The sequence below is a fragment of the Stomoxys calcitrans genome, chromosome 5 (assembly GCF_963082655.1).
Source record: "Stomoxys calcitrans chromosome 5, idStoCalc2.1, whole genome shotgun sequence".
Classification (NCBI taxonomy): Eukaryota; Metazoa; Arthropoda; class Insecta; order Diptera; family Muscidae; genus Stomoxys; species Stomoxys calcitrans.
Genome location: NC_081556.1, coordinates 108,511,589 through 108,529,882, shown reverse-complemented (window position 1 = coordinate 108,529,882; position 18,294 = coordinate 108,511,589). Strand labels below are relative to the sequence as shown.

The 18,294-nt window shown below is 42.3% G+C and overlaps 1 protein-coding gene across 3 annotated transcripts in view; it reads left to right on the top strand.

Moving 5' to 3' along the window:
* LOC106082749 (probable beta-hexosaminidase fdl) overlaps positions 1-17,291 on the top strand; it is a 367,897-nt gene extending 350,606 nt beyond the window's left edge. For all 3 annotated transcript variants that reach the window (XM_013245468.2, XM_059370440.1, XM_013245466.2), the window contains exons 3-8: positions 5,743-6,380; positions 6,446-7,181; positions 8,430-8,653; positions 12,968-13,062; positions 13,146-13,240; positions 16,956-17,291. In XM_013245468.2, the coding sequence (XP_013100922.1) occupies positions 5,743-6,380; positions 6,446-7,181; positions 8,430-8,653; positions 12,968-13,062; positions 13,146-13,240; positions 16,956-17,115 (1,948 nt within the window). In that variant the 3' untranslated portion in view covers positions 17,116-17,291. The remainder of the gene's footprint in view (positions 1-5,742; positions 6,381-6,445; positions 7,182-8,429; positions 8,654-12,967; positions 13,063-13,145; positions 13,241-16,955) is intronic.
* The last annotated feature ends 1,003 nt before the right edge of the window (positions 17,292-18,294 follow it).

Here is an 18,294-nt window from a genome sequence, read left to right as displayed (position 1 = left end):
AAACTGTGACTTGTGAAATAGTACTCGGCACCTAATGCAGACCTGCCCATATTTGGATGTAACAATGGATATAGTGTTGGAGTTGTAATAAAATATGTAGATGAATACATCTATGATAGTGGGTATCCAAAGTTCGGCAAGGCCGAATTTAAGCTGTCTGGATGGCGAGAGCTAACGGTCTTACTTTACACCAAGAGGAGAAAGCTGGATGTTTTCAGGGGACATGTACTGGCTGGATAAGAGCTGCCGCGCTCTATTAACCCACAGATACCTGCGTATGATTTTGGAACAAGAATGAAGCTGGAGAAGGAATTCCGAAGAAATGACAAAGGGGATGAATGCGTTCCTATCCCCTCAAAACTCGATAAAAAAGGAGTTGAGGGTTAATCCTGGGAACAATGCACTGACTGTTTACGGCGGTTGTTCGGCCAATCCTTATTAATCCTCACAGAATACCATGGCAGTGCTTATATGTGGGGCAGATAAACATTGTCAGAGAGAGGCCCTGAATACAATTCCCGTTCCTAGGCGTTTTCACCTGTCTGTATGCCAACTACGCCACATCTTCAACATTGCTTAGCGTGCGAGAGTTCACCCACATTGTTGGAAAGTTGCGAACGTTCAGCCGATACCCAAAAAGGACGAGGCGAACAATCCCGCAAATTACCGACCAATTGCGAAATGCTCCGCGTTTTCCAATGATATGGAGAGAATGGTTAATCACCATCTTGTGAGATACTTAAAGGCTTACGATATTCTAAGCGACCGGCTGTATGGGATCCTCATAAATCGCTCTACGGGAGACCTGAAGGCATTTCTGTCTGGGTTCGTTGTGGTCGCTCCATGCCTGCTTAGGGATATCTCCAAGGCATTTAATTGGGTTTGGCACGGTGCACTCTTATCAAAGCTACTCTGTTATGGTTTGGGTAATCACTTCGTTCGATTTATATCGAGCTTTCTACGAGATCGCACTATACGAGTTGTTATAGATGGGTTCCAATTCATTAAATATAAATTAACCGCAGATATACAACAAGGCTCGATGCTTTGTCCCTCCCTTTTTCTTATTTTCATTGACGATCTTTTGAGTCAGACTTGGAAGCCGATCTACTCATTTGCGGATGACAGCAACCTCTGTCATTCATTTGCTTTCGACCATAGACCGAGTCTTCAAGAAATAGTGGACCGAGGCGGATTATTAATTATACAGTCTACTAGGAATTGCTGGCTATTTCGGAGTGGGGTCGATTGAACCGAGTAGATTTTAATGCACGTAATACCCAGTGCTAATTATTGTCACATAAATGAGTCACTGACCCTTTACGATTGTCATTATCTATTAATGGTATAGATGTTGAGTAATCAGATGCTCTTGATTCAATAAAGATTCAATGTGATGTCCGTTGATCAAAACATATATTCGAAGAAGAAGAAGCATTCCAAAGCCGGGTTGTGAGGAGATCGATGGTGTTGATCGAAGATGCTAAGGTATTCAACTCTATTGTTTCCCTTCAGCACCGTCGGAATGTTGACAGCGTGGTGCTGTTTTATTGATACTTTCATGGTGCTTGTTACGCAGAGGTACGTCTTCTTATCCCTGAGGTAAGGAGGTTGGCCAGAATTTTAAGACAAATGTTAGTAAACACTACTCCCTCTTCCCTCCCTCCAACTGCTGGCTGTCCAATCACCAACGCAATGCACTGCGTAAAACAAGTGATAGCATGCTAAGTTCGGCCGGGCCGAATCGTATATATCGTCCACGATGAATCGCATTTGCCAAGTTCTTTGGCCGATTATCTCTTTATAGGCAAACAAACGATAATGGATAACAATTGCTACGCTATTTGGGCTATACCTGTTTTTATGAACCGATTGGGGATGTATTCGGCCAAATCGGATAAGAATTGCGACCTAAATATCGGGAGATCGGTTTGTATGGGAGCTATTAGGTTGCCCAAAAAGTAATTGCGGATTTTTCATATAGTCGGCGTTGACAAATTTTTTCACAGCTTGTGACTCTGTAATTGCATTCTTTCTTCTGTCAGTTATCAGCTGTTACTTTTAGCTTGCTTTAGAAAAAAGTGTAAAAAAGTATATTTGATTAAAGTTCATTCTAAGTTTTATTAAAAGTGCATTTACTTTCTTTTTAAAAATCCGCAATTACTTTTTGGGCAACCCAATATATCAGGTTTTGGTCGGATTTGGTAGGATTTTTCTTATACTTTTGGTACGAAATAATTTTCTTTAGTGGCAACACTAGTTATAACCCATGGTGAGCTCAGAGTCATCCCTTGTTGGGCCTTATGCTTAACCTAATATAGCTTCAATAGCATACAATTTTTTATCAATTATTCTTTGTTTGCCTGTAAAGAGGCAAAGAACTTGACAAATGCCATTCCTGGTGGAGGGTATACAAGATACGGCCCGGCCAAACTTAGCACACTTTTACTTGTTAAGAATGTAAAAATGAATTTGTGTTTGTTTGTTCCTTATAGACTCAAAAACGGCTTACCCGATTACCTTGCAATTTTTACAGGTTTTGTAGGTTTGTCTGGGTGGAAACATAGGATATATAATTTTTTGAGAGCGGACCCTCCCTCTCACCCCAAAAGTACGATCCAAAAATAAAAATGTACCGATCAGGACAATATGGAACTCAAATGAAAGGTATTCAGAAGTAGACTACGAATTTCATATTAAAAATTGGGTCCAAGTAATTGGGGGGCCGCCCCAACGCCATAACACTCTAAAATAGGTTTATTGGACGAGCATGAAAATATGGGATTCAAATGAAAGGTATATTACGATTATAGTCAGAAAGAAGGAATAGATAGAATAGATAGAATTTGTTGACATCGGAAGGGGACGGACCCTCCTCCATTAGCCCATAAACACCACCCAAAATCAAAAGTGTACCAATAAGAACAATATGGATATCAAATGAAAGGTATTGGGTCCAAGTACCCAGGAAGTCGCCCTATCACCAAAACTGCTAAAATCATATCAATATGGGGCCCAAATGAAAGGTATTTGGGAGTAGATTACGAATCTGGCATACAAAATCAGATCGAACTACCCAAAAAAAAAACGTCCCAAATGGGCATATGACCCATCATGACTATATGAGACTCAGGTTTGTATGTTTGTTCCGTAGAATCAAAAACCCCATAGCAAAAAACGGCCCAAATGGGAATATGACCCATCAAGGCTATATGAGACTTGGTTTGTTTGTTTGTTCAAAAACGGCTGAACCGAATTTCTTAAATTTTCACAAACTGTGTAGGTTTTTGAAATATAGTTTATATAATTATTTTAGATATCGGATGATGCCGGACCCTCCCCCTTACCCCAAAAATACCACCCAAAACCAAAAGTGGACTGATTGGCACAATATTGGTATGAAATGAAAGGTATTGGAGACCAGCAAACGAATATCGTATTAAATTTTGGGTCCAAGTACCCAGTGGGCCGCCCCAACCACAAAACTCCTCTAAACGGATATATTCAACGTTTCTATCAATACGGGACTCAAATGAAAAGTAAGGGGATGTTGCCCCAGCTCATTTACAATCCCAATCGACTTACACTCATAGGAAATATTCGTGCAACATTTCAAGCGGCTAGCTTTATTCCTTCAAAAGTTAGCGTGCTTTCGACAGACGGACGGACAGGGTTAAATAGACTTAGAATGTCAAGACGAAATATTGATATCGTGCGTCTCAGATCAATATTTCGATGGGTTACAAACGGAATGGGGAGGTTGAGTTATGAGGGTCTAGGATGTCGAGGAGGAGTGCGAGACATTCAAGCACGTTTTGTTTTACTGCACCGCAAAGAGAAGATTATGTGTGTGAAACACTTGATTTCCCTCCAGACTCTTAGCCCTCTCGTCATTATACCCACCACTATAGGATGGGGGTATACTAATCTACTCATTCCGTTTATAACACTGCGAAGTATTGATCTAGGTCTCCATAAAGTATATATATTCTTGCTCGTCTCGACATCCTGAGTCGATCTAGCCATGTCCGTCCGTCCGTCTATCGAAATCGCGATAGCGCTCGAACGCGTAAAGCTAACCTCTTGAAATTTTGCATAGATACTTAGTATTGATGTAGGTCGTTGAGGATTTCAAATGGGTCATATCGGTTCGGATTCGGATATAGCTCCCATATAAACCGATCTGCAGATTTAAATTCTTAAGCCCCTTAAAGCCTCAATTTTCATCCGATTTAGCTGAGATATTGCACAATGTGGTCTGTTACGACTTCCAGCATTTGTGCTAAGTAAGGTCGAAATCGGTCTATAACCTGATGTAGCTCCCATATAAGCCGATCTCCCGATTTGACTTCTTGAGATGCTGAAAGCCGCAAATTTTGTCCGATTTGGCTGAAATTTTGCATGCGATGTTATGTTCGGTTTAAGTCGGTCTATAACCTGATATAGCTCCCATACAAACCGATCTCCCGATTTGACTAATTGTGCCCCTGGAATCCGTAATTTTGGTCCGATTTGGTTGAAATTTTGCACATGTTGTTCCATTATGATTTCCAACAATTGTGTCAAGCACGGTCTAAATCGGTGTATAACCTCATATGGCTCCCATATAAACTGATCTCCAGATTTGACGTCTTGTGCTGCTGAAAGCCAAATTTTTGTCTGATTTTACTGAGATTTTGCACAAAGTGGTCTGTTATGACTTCCAACATTTGTGCTAAGTACAGTTTAAATCGGTCAAGAACCGATCGGGAGATCGGCTTATATGGGAGCTATTACCATAAAAGCCGGCCTTCGAATTGATTTCTTGAGCTCCTGGAATCCGCTATCTAGCTGATATAGCTCCCATATAAACCGATCTCCCGATTTGATTTCTTGAGCCCCTGGAACCCGCAATTCCGATTTGGCTGAAATCTTGCACATAGTGTTTTGTTATGACTCTCAACAACTGTGCCAAGTTTGGTCCAAATCGGTCTAAAGATATAGCTCCCATATTTTAGCAGAATCCATGGTGGTGGGTTCCCAAGATTCGGCCCGGCCGAACTTAGCACGCTTTTACTTGTTATGAACTGTGTAGAAGCCTGAAGTGGTTGACTGGACAAAGTGGACAAAGGGACAAGTATCCCCTGTTCCTTGGTGGAATGTTCATGGGCAAATTTGCATCACTAATGTTATGATGACATTTCTAGTTGAACAGATGGATAGATCGGGGCCAGAAGCAGAACAGAGGCACTTGTGTCTAAGGAACACTAGAAAATGCGTTGGTCATTGTCGGTACGGGGACGTAACTACTTGTGAAGTGATTCTGGCATAATGTGACCGTAAGACGAATGCTGACGGACAAATAAAACGATGGATTCGGATAATGGATACCGCTTAATTCGTTGGATTTTACATTTATGGAGTCGTGACAGTAAGATAAAGGCAAAAGGACGCATGATAAGGGACAATAAACGGTTTTAGGACCATTGAACAGCGGACATTAAGCTTGTACACAGAAATGAGCAGTGATTACTTGTGACGAGACTTGGGTAACTTAAGTCATGAGAGAAACACGGACCTCTTTGTGGAATCGTGATTTCTTGCATTTGACAAGTTTGACCAACTTGATCGAAATTCAACTCCCAACTCTGCAGATAAATTTATCCATTTATCATAGCTTAATAGGCAGCGTACGCTCTGCCGACAAAAAAACTTTCACTTTATAAACATTTTCTACCTTTTTTTTTTTTATCTTCCCAACAGACCTGTGGAGAAAATTTGGACCTACAAATGCGAGGGCGACAAATGTGTTCGCTATCATTATTTAACCTTGGCCAAGGGAGAGAAACGAGTGCCTTTTATGAGCTGTTCCATGACATGTGGTGATATCAATATATGGCCCCATCCCACCATTAAATCTGGCGTTAGTTCTAAGTCTTTAACATTTTCCATGGAAGATATAGAATTGCGTTTGGACACACCCTATCCTCAGGTGGAATCACAATTCCGTCAATCATTTGAGCTTTTTCTCAAAGATCTTAGGCGAATACAAAGGCTAGATTTTCGAGATGCCAGCAGTGAAGGTGTGATGGGTGGTGCTGCTGAGACAGCAGCAGTGGGAGCCGGATCATCGGCCGCCACCGCCTCCAATCCTGGTCATGTGGATGATGTACATGATATTAAAAAACATGTACAAAGACGTTATGTCGACGCTGGGCAAACGGAATCACACAGATTGCGTTCCGAGAATGTGGGAGCAGCCTCAATACTGGCCAATGCATTTGGAGGTTCCCGCAAACGCTGTGATATCGAAACATTTACCATAAATGTTTCAGTGCATAAATTCTCAGACCTGCATTTAAATTTTGACACAGACGAAAGCTATCGTCTGACGGGTACATGTAAGTATGGACAGTTTCCTGTCTACAACAAAAGGGATTTTTAATCAAAATTTTGTAATTTGCAGTTGAAAATGGTCACTACTTTGTGCAAATATCTGCCAACTCGTTTTTTGGAGCCCGCCATGCTCTGTCCACCTTGGAACAACTGATATGGTTCGATGATGAGGATAATCTTTTGAGAACGCTTTCCAAGGTCATAATAATTGATGCTCCCAAGTTTCGGTATCGTGGCCTCATGTTGGATACCTCTAGACATTTTTTCTCTGTGGAGGCCATCAAACGTACCATCGCCGGCATGTCCCATGCCAAACTTAATCGCTTCCATTGGCACATCACGGATTCACAAAGTTTCCCCTATGTCTCAAAACACTATCCGGAGTTGGCAGCCCATGGTGCCTATTCGGAACGCGAGACTTATACAGACGCCGATGTGCGTGACATAGTGGGCTATGCCAAATTGCATGGCATACAGGTTATACCGGAAATCGATGCGCCAGCCCATGCGGGCAATGGCTGGGACTGGGGTCCTAAACGAGGCATGGGCGAATTGAGTCTGTGCATAAATCAACAGCCTTGGAGTTTTTATTGTGGTGAGCCTCCCTGTGGCCAATTGAATCCCAAGAACAATCACACTTACCTGATACTGCAGCGATTGTATGAGGAACTTTTGAATTCGACGGGACCCACGGATTATTTTCATCTTGGTGGCGATGAGGTGAATTTGGAATGCTGGGCCCAATATTTCAATGACACTGATTTGCGAGGTCTCTGGTGTGACTTTATGATGAATGCCATGGCTCGGTAAGTATTTGTAGGGTTAAATATGCCTGCCACCTTTTTGAAAGGCGAAAGGGTATCCCTCATGGCTATGCGTTCTCAGATGAACAAGATAATAGTTTCCTTCTGTGCCGGGCAGCGGTTCGCCGCCACCGTAAGCCATCGATGCGCGGAGGTTAGCTAGCCAAGTCTATGATGTTGAACGTATCCAACGAAGCCAAAAAATTAGAAAAAATTTTCAGCGTTTTTCCCCCCTCCCTCCATTAGGAGGGCCAACGTAGCGCAGAGGTAAGCATGTCCGCCTATGACGCTGAACGCCTGGGTTCGAATTCTGGCAGGAACATCAGACAAATTCTAAGCGATCGTTATCCCCTCCTAATGGTGGCGACATTTGTGAGGCACTTTGCCATGTAAAAACTTCTACCCAAAGAGGTGTCACACTGCGGCAGGCCGTTTGGACTCGGCTATGAAATGGGAGCCCCTTATCATAGAGCTTAAACTTGAATCAAAGGAGTTTGCCCCTGTTCCGTTATGGAATGCTCATGGGTAAATTTGTATAGCAGTTCGGAATTTTTAGGAGTTCAATTGGCAGTAGATTCGGGCATAAAGTTTGACTGGTGACTGAGTATCCAAAGCATCTGGGACCCTAATTCATACGCTCTGAACGCCGCACAGTGGGAGAAAATCGAGAAAAACTAGTAAAAAATATGCCATATCAGAACGGGTAAAGATATCTCTTTGCAATTTTATGGGTTAGAGCTGATGTGGTAGCGGGATCGTGTGCAAGATTTCAAGTCCCTAGGTTGTCCGAGCGCCTTTTGGCAGGCACCTACAGTTGGTCATCTCAGTATTGCGAAAATTTGTTTGGGCTGCCAAATCTTCATTTGTGGTCCGATATTCAAAAAACTTAAAGAAATTCTGCCCGAAATTCATTACAAAAAAAAAATTCAATGAAATAAGTGATAAATATGGCAAAATATGGTTAGAAATGAACCATTGGTAGGAAATCGATTAACTTGGCATGAAACCGATTTATCAAAAACCCGAAATATGGACATTTTCAAGAAGCCGACTAGTGTAGTGAGCTCATAAAAACGAAAACCTGAACACCATAGTATTACCAAACCATAACAGAAAGACTTAAGAGCAGGGGGTCTAATAGGTCTCTGTTTGTTAGCACAGTACACATGGTGGCAGGTATATTAAGTTCGGCCCTGCCGCCTTCAGCGGAACTTAACATACGTTTTAATTGTTTTCCTATTCCTTTTAAAGCTTAAAAATCGCCAACAACAATGTGGAGCCAAAATATGTAACAGTTTGGTCCAGTGGTTTGACCAACACGCGATGTCTTCCAAAATCCCAATTTGCCGTACAGGTATGGGGTGGCAGTACGTGGCAGGAGAACTATGATCTGCTAGACAATGGCTTTAATGTGATATTTTCGCATGTGGATGCCTGGTATTTGGATTGTGGCTTTGGAAATTGGAGAGCAACAGGTTGGTTTTTTATTTTAACTTATATAATAGGGTGGGTCAATTTGTAGGGGTCAAAAAAACACAACAAATGATTGTCAATCTACGACTAATTCTGAGAATTGTTGCTCAAGAAACCAAAGGTCTAAAATCGAAATCGAGCTTGCGGTTTTAAGCGATAAAATACGATTTTCTCCCCCAAGGGGGAGAGGTACGGCTTTTTGAATGAATATCACAAGAATGAAAGGTTTTATTGATTACAGAAAAGAAAATGTCAGATATACAGGAGGAATGGACAAAGACAAATACTTTTCGGGAGCCTGGTAAGAGCCATCATGTTTACTGAGCCTCCCTTCTGCCGGCTCACAGTTCCTAGCTTGCTTGTCTCTGGTTTATGAGCTAAGAACTCAGAGGATTTAATATGGCATCTTGGTATACCACATCAAACTAACAACTGTTGCCTATTATACAACATCTCTTCATGTGCCAATTTCTTCACCTAGTGACCTCCAAGCTATTTTCGACTGAGCTAGTGTCCCAGCCAACACGGGATGAATATGAGCACCACACAGGCTGGAACTTTGAGCTCCGACTTATGTGGAAAGCTCCGGTTTTACGCGGAGTAACTGCAAATGCTGCCACGGGCAGTCAGCGATTTTCAAGAGGAGAGTCTCAGTGAGGAGTCAGGTGAATGCCAATGGTACTCGAGATGACAGGCGAGGCGAGTTATTGGCACCTTCAAATAACCAATGGCCAACATCAGCGTCTGTTCTCAGGTTAGGGGCGGCTGGAGCGAGCGTCGGAACTTGGTCCAAGCGGCTCGCCACAACGAGGGATACATGTGCAATCCCACAAAACCCATGCGGTTGGGGCGCTGGACCAGTAACTCGCCCTCGGAAAACTATGAGAAACAAAGGAATAGTAAAAATGGACCCCCCAACGTTGACGGCCCACGCAAACGAAAAAAGGACCATGATTTGCGGATCTGCACCTGGAATGTCCTCACTCTTTATAGAGAAGGTGCAGTATACGCGCTGGCGGATGCATTAGAGAAGTACAAGGCTGATATTGCCGCCTTATACGAAATGCGGTGAACTGGGAATGGCGTCACTTCAACACCAAACGGTGACATACTATACTATAGCTGCCATAACACGAGGCATAAATTTGGCTGTGGATTTCTGGTTAGTCGGAGACTGAAACATCTGTCTCCAGCTTTACTCCGGTAGATGAGAGGCTAGCCACAATCCGCGTAAAAGCCAAATTCTTCAACATGAGCCTTATTTGTTTCCATGCCCCGACGGAAGACAAGGACGAGCAGACCAAGGATATTTTCTACGAGCGCCTAGAAAGAGAATATGACCGCTGCCACGCCCATGATATTAAAATCGCACTGGTAGATTTTAATGCGAAGATAGGAAAGGAAGACATTTTTGGTCCAACAGTCGGAAAGTTTATCCTCCACGAGATAACGTCCAGTAAAGGGTTGAGGCTGACAGATTTCGCCTCGGCAAAACACGTGGTAGTTAGTCGCACCAGATTTCAACATAAAAATATTCACAAGGCCACATGGATGCCACCAGATCAAAACACGAGGAACCAAATTGATTACGTTGTGATAGATGGAAGGCATTCATCCAGCGCGTTAGATGTACGATCAATCGTGGAGCGAACATAGATTCGGATCATTACCTTGTTGCAGCAAAGGTTTGCACCCGTTTGAGCATGTGGAGGAAAGTACGATCTGACACTGCACGCAAGCTGGACATTGAAAAGCTGCAAACACAACAGATAACAATGGCATATTCCACTCGACTGACCCAACTGCTTGATGAAAGCACTCCATGTTCCGATGATATAATGGCGCAGTGGCAAACTATTGCCCACTCCATGGAAAATGCCGCGAAATCCGTACTTGGGTACCGGAAGCCTCCTCCAAGAAACCCATGGTACGACCAAGAGTGTCGAGATGCTACTGAAGCCAAAAATGCGGCTTATAGAGCAACCCTGCAAGGAGAGGCATCGGGAGTAATGGAGGGAGCAGAAACGTCTATTCCGCAGAAAGAAAAAGGAAATGAAAATACGTGAGTGTGAGCGAATTGAGATGTACAGGAGTCAGAATGATGTCCGAAAATTCCACCAAAGAATTAAACATCAAACCGATGGCTTTGGTGCAGACACATCCTCCTGCAGAGACAAAGAAGCAAATCTGGTAACTGACACAGATAACATGCTGAGGATATGGAAAGAACATTTTATCCAACTGCTAGTGTGCAACGTTGGCGGCGAAGAGGATATCGTAGAAGCAATCCCTGATGATGGTATAGAATGTTTACCTCCTAGTCAGAATGAGGTCCAATTAGCAGTGACCCGACTAAAGAACAACAAGGCAGCAGGAGCCGACGGGTTACCCGCTGAACTATTTACGACCGGAGGTGACTCGCTGATAAGGCGTATGCATCAGCTTATCTGCGCAATCAGGCTAGAAGAACGCATACTCGATGATTGGGACCTCAACATACTATGTCCCGTACAAGAAAGGAGACAAGACGGAATGTGCCAACTACAGAGGAATAAGACTCCTGTACTGTGTGAAAGATTAAAACCTAAAGCCAATGAGATAATTGGGCCCTATTAATGCGACTTTAGACTTGGTAAATCCACCCCCGACCAGATATTCACACTGTGCCAAATCCTGGAGAAGACCCGAGAAGGACAAATCAACACCTACCATCTCTTTGCAGACTGCAAGGCCGCTTTTGATACTCTTTTACGTTCAAAGGTATTTGGTATCCCTGCAAAATTAATAAGACTCTGCAGATTGACACTTGCTGATACGCGTTCCTCATTGAGAATGGGAAAGTATCTTTCCGAACCATTTAATACCAAACGAGGTTTCAGACAAGGAGACAGCCTATCCTGTGATTTCTTTAATATCCTATTGGAGAAGATTATATGAGCTGCAGATGTGAATATATATGGCATACTAATCACCAGAGAACACATGCTACTCGCCTATGCCGACGACACCTACATCATAGGTCGTTCACCGGAAGTAGTAACTGCAGCCTTTGAAAGAATCGAAAGAAAGTCAGTGAAAATGGGTCTGGCAGTAAATTGAGATAAGACGAAATGGATGGTTTCAACTCCCAAAAGGTCTTGTACAACCGAGCAGATAAAGAAAATGGAGAAAGTTGGGAACCACAACTTTGAGAAAGTCTGTAACTTTATATACCTTGGCACCGCCGTAACCGAAACAAATGACACCAGTTTTGAGATAAAGCGAAGAATAATACTGGCAAACAGATGCTACTTTGGACTAAGTAAGCAGTTTAGAAACAAGGCCACCTCTCGACAGACAAAGATTACACTATACAAGACACTGATACTACCCGTGTTGTTATATGGTTCTGAAGCATGGGTACTTGTGACAGCAGATGAGGCAGTACTTGGAGTATTTGAGAGAAAGATTCTTCGTAAAATATATGGACCAATTTGTGTTAATGGAGAATACAGGCGACGTATGAACCACGAACTATATGCGCTGTATGACAACTGCGTTGGCTAGGTCATGTTGTCAGAATGGATGAAGAGGCTACAGCAAAGAAGTCTTTTGAAGGCAAACACGGTGGTACACCCAAACCGGGAAAGCCAAAAGCCCGATGAAAAGATCAAGTGGTGGAAGACATCTCGAAACTTGGTGTCAGAGATTTTAGAATGAGCTCAGAAGATCCAGACGCTTGGAACGCTTGGAATTCTACGTTTGGCTAGTGGAACAAATATTCTGTCATAGCCAATTAAAGTAAATGTAAGTGTCTATCTAGCATCAACGTGATTGGTTCATTTCCAATGTTGGTGGCTATTGAAAGCTGCTCTTCTATTATGTCGTTGCAATATATGCAATGAGTAAGAAACATTAACAACAACTAATGTTTGCACGACGTCGCTGATAATGGGGCCCTAACCAGACACCCGAAACGTCCGCCCGTGGATGTTTGTCTGTATCCATTCCGCCTTAATGTCTGGCAATTTCTTTTCTGTAATCAAAAAAACCTTTCATTCTAGTGATATTCATTATCATGGTCAAACAGCCCGTATCTCTACCCTTTGGGAAATTACTTTGAAAAATATATGAGTTCAACGACCAAGCCATAATGGGCAATCATTCCGAATTTTTTTTATCATAAAAACCCGGAAGTAGAGCTTTGTTTTAGACCCTTGATTTCTCGAGCAAAACATCTTAGAATTTGTCGTAAATAACGACTTTGACAACCGCTTAAAAATGTACTATAGAATAGACACCTACTTACAATTTCTATTAATTTTTGTTATTTTCAGGTGATGCTGCCTGCTCTCCATACCGAACATGGCAAAATGTTTACAAACATCGCCCATGGGAGCGTATGCGTTTGGATAAGACCCGCAGAAAACAAGTATGCGTCACATGTGTGCCTAAAACCTTACAGACCCCTTTTTTAATATGAAACTTTGTGTGTGTGTGTGCGTGTATTTTCAGGTGCTGGGTGGTGAAGTTTGCCTATGGACCGAACAAGTTGATGAGGAACAATTAGACAATCGGTTATGGCCCAGAGCCTCAGCGTTGGGAGAAAGGTAATGTTTGAGTAGGGGTTTGGGAGGTTATCAATTACTACTAAGTTTATGTTAGAATCTAATATCACAGTTACTTAGACAAAATTGGTACATGGTGATAAAATTCCGGCACGGGAGAGAAATGAGCACCACACAGGCTGGAGGCTGAGGTCCAATTTGTGTGATATTAATTGCTGTGACGAGAAGCCTAGCTGGGAGCTATCGGGCGCATCCACAGGTTGCAGATAGTGGAATGCTCCATACGGAGTAGCTGCAACGGCAGTCGCGGACGATCAGCGGTATCGAGCGGACAGTCTCATTAAAAGGCTCTTGCACAAATACTGAGTGCCTTTAAGGCTCGGCTACTCAATGGCTACCCTGTTCCCTCGACGAACGGTCCTTTGAACTGGAACGAGCTTGCTCACCTACAGGAGCTTGACGTTACCATATTCGACCATTAGCGAAGGGCTGAAACAAAAATAGCAAGTTTTGTCGAAAACAATGTAATTTTTAGAGTTATTAAATCATGGGGGTTGGGCTATAACTTTTCTAGGGGATGCTAAGCCCACCCCCTAGAGGCTTTTCAATGCTTATGTATTCGGCCAGCAGTTATAAAGCGGGCAACTGCTGCGATAATAATTGCTCGGAGTTTTCTCCCGGAAACTACCACAATTAAAGTGGGGTGGCAACTCACTAAAGCGGCGATTGGTGTCCTCTCCGAAGCCGCCCCGACATTCTTCTGATTGGTAAACATCCAGTGCTCTGAGGTTATGAAGTCGGGTGGTCGTTTGATGGTGAGTAATATAGGGAGATGGTCTGATCCCAAGATAAAAAATTACGGCTTGCCAGGATAAGTCACTCAGGAGATCAGGGAATGCAAGGGAAATGTTTGGCGAGCTGCTGTACCTACTCGTAATCCTAGTGGGTGCAACCTTATTCACCGTGCACAACGTAGAGCCTTCAATCGATTCTTCCAATGCTATACACCGCTTGTCGTTACCTCGGGGAGAATGCCATGAAATGTTTTGTGCAAAAGTCTCCTAGAACCAGACGATTATGCCTAGACAGTAGCCCACATATGTCGGGAACTTTGCCAGTAACTGGACCACATCTACCAACCAGCGGTATTAACATGCTGTATAGGTCTATCTCGGCAGTTGCGGACTTGTCCGCTATCCCCATACATTGTATATAGAGGTCACTAGCGCCAAGTGCAGGCGTTATGGGTCTCTACTGCATGGAATGGTGTATCACGAAGGCCAATCCCCCACCACCACTCCATATGCGCTTTTTACGTAGCACATAATATACGTGACAACTGTGAATCATGCAGGTGTCGCTCAGCTTTGTTTCCTCAATCGCTTAAATCAATATGATCCTCCGACTCATAAAATCCACTATTTCGTCGATCTTGCCTCGGAGACCATTACAATGCCATTGGAAGAAAGATACACTTCCCAGCAATATTGGGGCTGGCGTGTTGCTGTTGTGTATATTGCCACAAGGGAGAGGTTAAAGGGTTCACATAGTTCGACGTAGGGGACGCCGAAGGTGACGACGACGATACTTGTGACCAACTGCTGTCTATGTTCGCACAATACCTTGCAACATATTAAGTGCAGCTAAACTCCACAGCAAGATCGGAACTGCACCCACTCCATGCACCGGTTACCCCTCATTGACACTAACCGATGAAGGAGACGGTTCTGGCAAACCGAACAGAACCAAGGTCCCGGATTCTTTTTAATCCCGACAAGGCCCATAAACGTGCGGAGAAGGCACACTGGGATGTGTTTCTACCACGACGAAAAAAGGGGCTTTTTTCCAACAACCGGAAGGTGGGCGCATATTCATTTTGTCATTCTGTTTGCAACACATCGAAATATCCATTTCCGACCCTATAAAGTATATATATTCTTGATCGTCGTAAAAATCAAAAACGATCTATCCATGTCCGTCCGCCTGTCTGTTAAAATCACGCTACAGTCTTTAAAAATAGAGATATTGAGCTGAAAATTTGCACAGATTCTTTTTTTGTCCATAGGCGGTTTAAGTTCGACGAAGGGCTATATCGGACTATATCTTGATATAGCCCCCATATAGACCGATCCGCCGATTTAGAGTCTTAAGCCCATAAAAGCCACATTTATTATTCGATTTTGCTGATATTTTGGAGAGTGAGTTGCGTTAGGCCCTTTGACATCTTCGGTCCAGATTTGGAAATAGCTGCCATATAGACCGATCTCTCGATTAAAGGTCTTGAGCCCATAAAAGGCGCATTTATTGTCCGATATTGCCGAAATTTGGGATAGTGAGTTGTGTTAGGCCCTTTGATATGTTTCTTCAATTTGGCCCAGATCGGTCGAAATTTGGATATAGCTGCCATATAGACCGATCTCTGGATTTAAGGTCTTGAGCCCATAAAAGGCGCATTAATTGTCCGATTTTGCCGAAATTTGGGATAGTGAGTTGTGTTAGGCCCTTTGACATCTTTTTGCAGTTTTACTCAGATCGGTACAGATTGGGACATAGCTGCCATATAGACCGATCTCTCGATTTAAGGTCTTGAGTCCATAAAAGACTCATTTATTGTCCGATTTTTCCGAAATTTGGGATAGTGAGTTGTGTTAGGCCCTTTGACATCTTTTTGCAATTTGACTCTGATCGGTCCAGATTGGGATATAGCTGCCATATTGACCGATCTCTCGATTCAAGGTCTTGGGCCCATAAAAGGCGCATTTATTGTCCCATTTCGCCGCAATTTGGGATATTGAGTTGTGTTTGACACTTTGGCATCTTTTTGCAATTTGACTCAGATCGGTCCAAATTGGGATATAGCTGCCATAAAGACCGATCTCTCGATTTAAGGTCTTGAGCCTATAAAAAGCGCATTTATTGTCCGATTTCGCCGCAATGTGGGAGAGTGAGTTGTGTTGGGCCCTTTGACATCTTTTTGCAATTTGACTCAGATCGGTCCAAATTGGGATATAGCTGCCATAAAGACCGATCTCTCGATTTAAGGTCTTGAGCCCATAAAAGGCCCATAAAAAGCCCATTTATTGTCCGATTTCGCCGAAATTTGATTGTGATTTGTGTTAGGCTCTTCGACGTCTTTTTGTAGTTTGGCTCAGGTCGGTCCAGATTTGTATATAGCTGCCATATAGACTGATTTCTCGATTTAAGGTCTTGGGACCATAAAAGGCGCATTTATTGTCCGATTTCGACGAAATTTGACAATGTAACCTGTTAGGTTTTTCGAAATCCGTGTCGTATATGGTTGAGATCGGTCTATGTTTGGATATAGCTACCAAAAATACCACTATTTTGCTCTACAAACAATGACTTGTACTTATTAGACCACTCAATGTCCGTGCTGAATTTGGTCCAAATCGGACCATATTTTGAAATATCTGCTATGGAGGCATAAAATATGCATTTTTTACCGGATTATGATGAAAGGTGGTCTACATATATACCAGAGGTGGTGGGTTCGGGCTAGGCCGAACCTAACGCCTTTTCACTCGTTTTAAATACATTTCATTTGATAACCAAACTACAGATCCTACAGATGTCAAAATAGCGTGGTTTTTAGGTAGAGTGTTTCCCCATTTTATTTGAACCTCAAACTTTAAAATCAATTTCGTTGCCAAAATCAAGGTGTTTCTCCATTTTATCACAGTTTTAAGTCTTTACATTTAAATGAATCTTTTTAATATATTTTTTTGTTTTCTTTTAGATTATGGGCCGATCCTGATGATGTATCCGATATGGATACAGTGCCGCAAGAGGTTTTCAAACGTATGTCGGTATTCCGTACACGTCTAGTGGAATTGGGTTTGAAGGCTGAACCCATATTTCCGAAATATTGTGCTCAAAATCCTGGCGAATGCATTTGATATTTTCTTTAAGTATCACACACATTCAAACCATACACTAACTCACCACACTACACATACAAACATCCGACACAGGTATAAACTTTGTTAGTTAAACATACAAGAGTTTTGTTTTATTTTATATTGAAAATGAAAACAAAATTAAAAAAAAAATATAATAATTATATTAAAACTAACTTTAAACAGTTTAGAATTTATATTTGTCCGAAGAACATTTAACGATGTAATCAAAGCCAAAATATTTGATATTATAATACTTACAGTAATATGAATTGTTTAGGAATGATCTATAACTTGATAAAGTAAGCATTTTTTATTATTTTTAACACTAATCAGTAAGAAGAAAAAATCATAAACAGTTCTTATTTTGGCAAACTGAAGGACTAGCAAGCAGTTTTGTGGAGAAAGTCGCCAATTTTTGTTTGTTTTTTTCTTGGCAAATTAATTTTAGGCATTTTAGAATAGCATAGCGTTGCGTTGTTAACCATATATTCTCATAGTTCTTGAGGTTCCATCGAAGTTTTGTTTGCTTTCCTTTCTGTGTTAAATAAATAACAGGATCATTTTCAAATAACCGTTTAGATGAAGTTTCTATATCCATCCTTAAAACATGACCTAGCCAAAGTAATTGTTAACTTTATCAAAGTCGCTCAGTGGTTTGGGAACGAAAAAACAATAAAATATCTGCCATTTGAGATTTCTTGCATCAACCAGTTTTCTTATCAATGCCAATTTGCAAATCATCTTTGCCCGAAATTAATAAGTTAACCACCACCGCGATATCACTTCTCCCACTCTGTATTTGTTTCGCCCATGCTCTGCGTTTCAATGTATGAGAGCAGTGCAAATGCCGAATGGTGAATTTCAGTTTCACACTGGCTTATTAGAATTGCAGAGCGACTGCTGGCTGATGGTTGCACTGAGCACTACAGTTGAACAACCTGGCGGATCTCTTCGGATCAGTCACGGTTATTTCGCCAAAAGTGACTGAGATCCTGTCAACCCGTCTACCGGGGTTCGAGAGTGACTTAACAGTAGACCACAGTTTGCCCACACCGGTGCCTAAGTTATATTGCTCCAGGTGTTCCAGCCACAAATTCCGCTTATGTTCGTTGACTACCCTATTTATTTCCAGATTCAGCTCGCTGATTTTGGGTTTAGCGGGGTCCATACCACGAA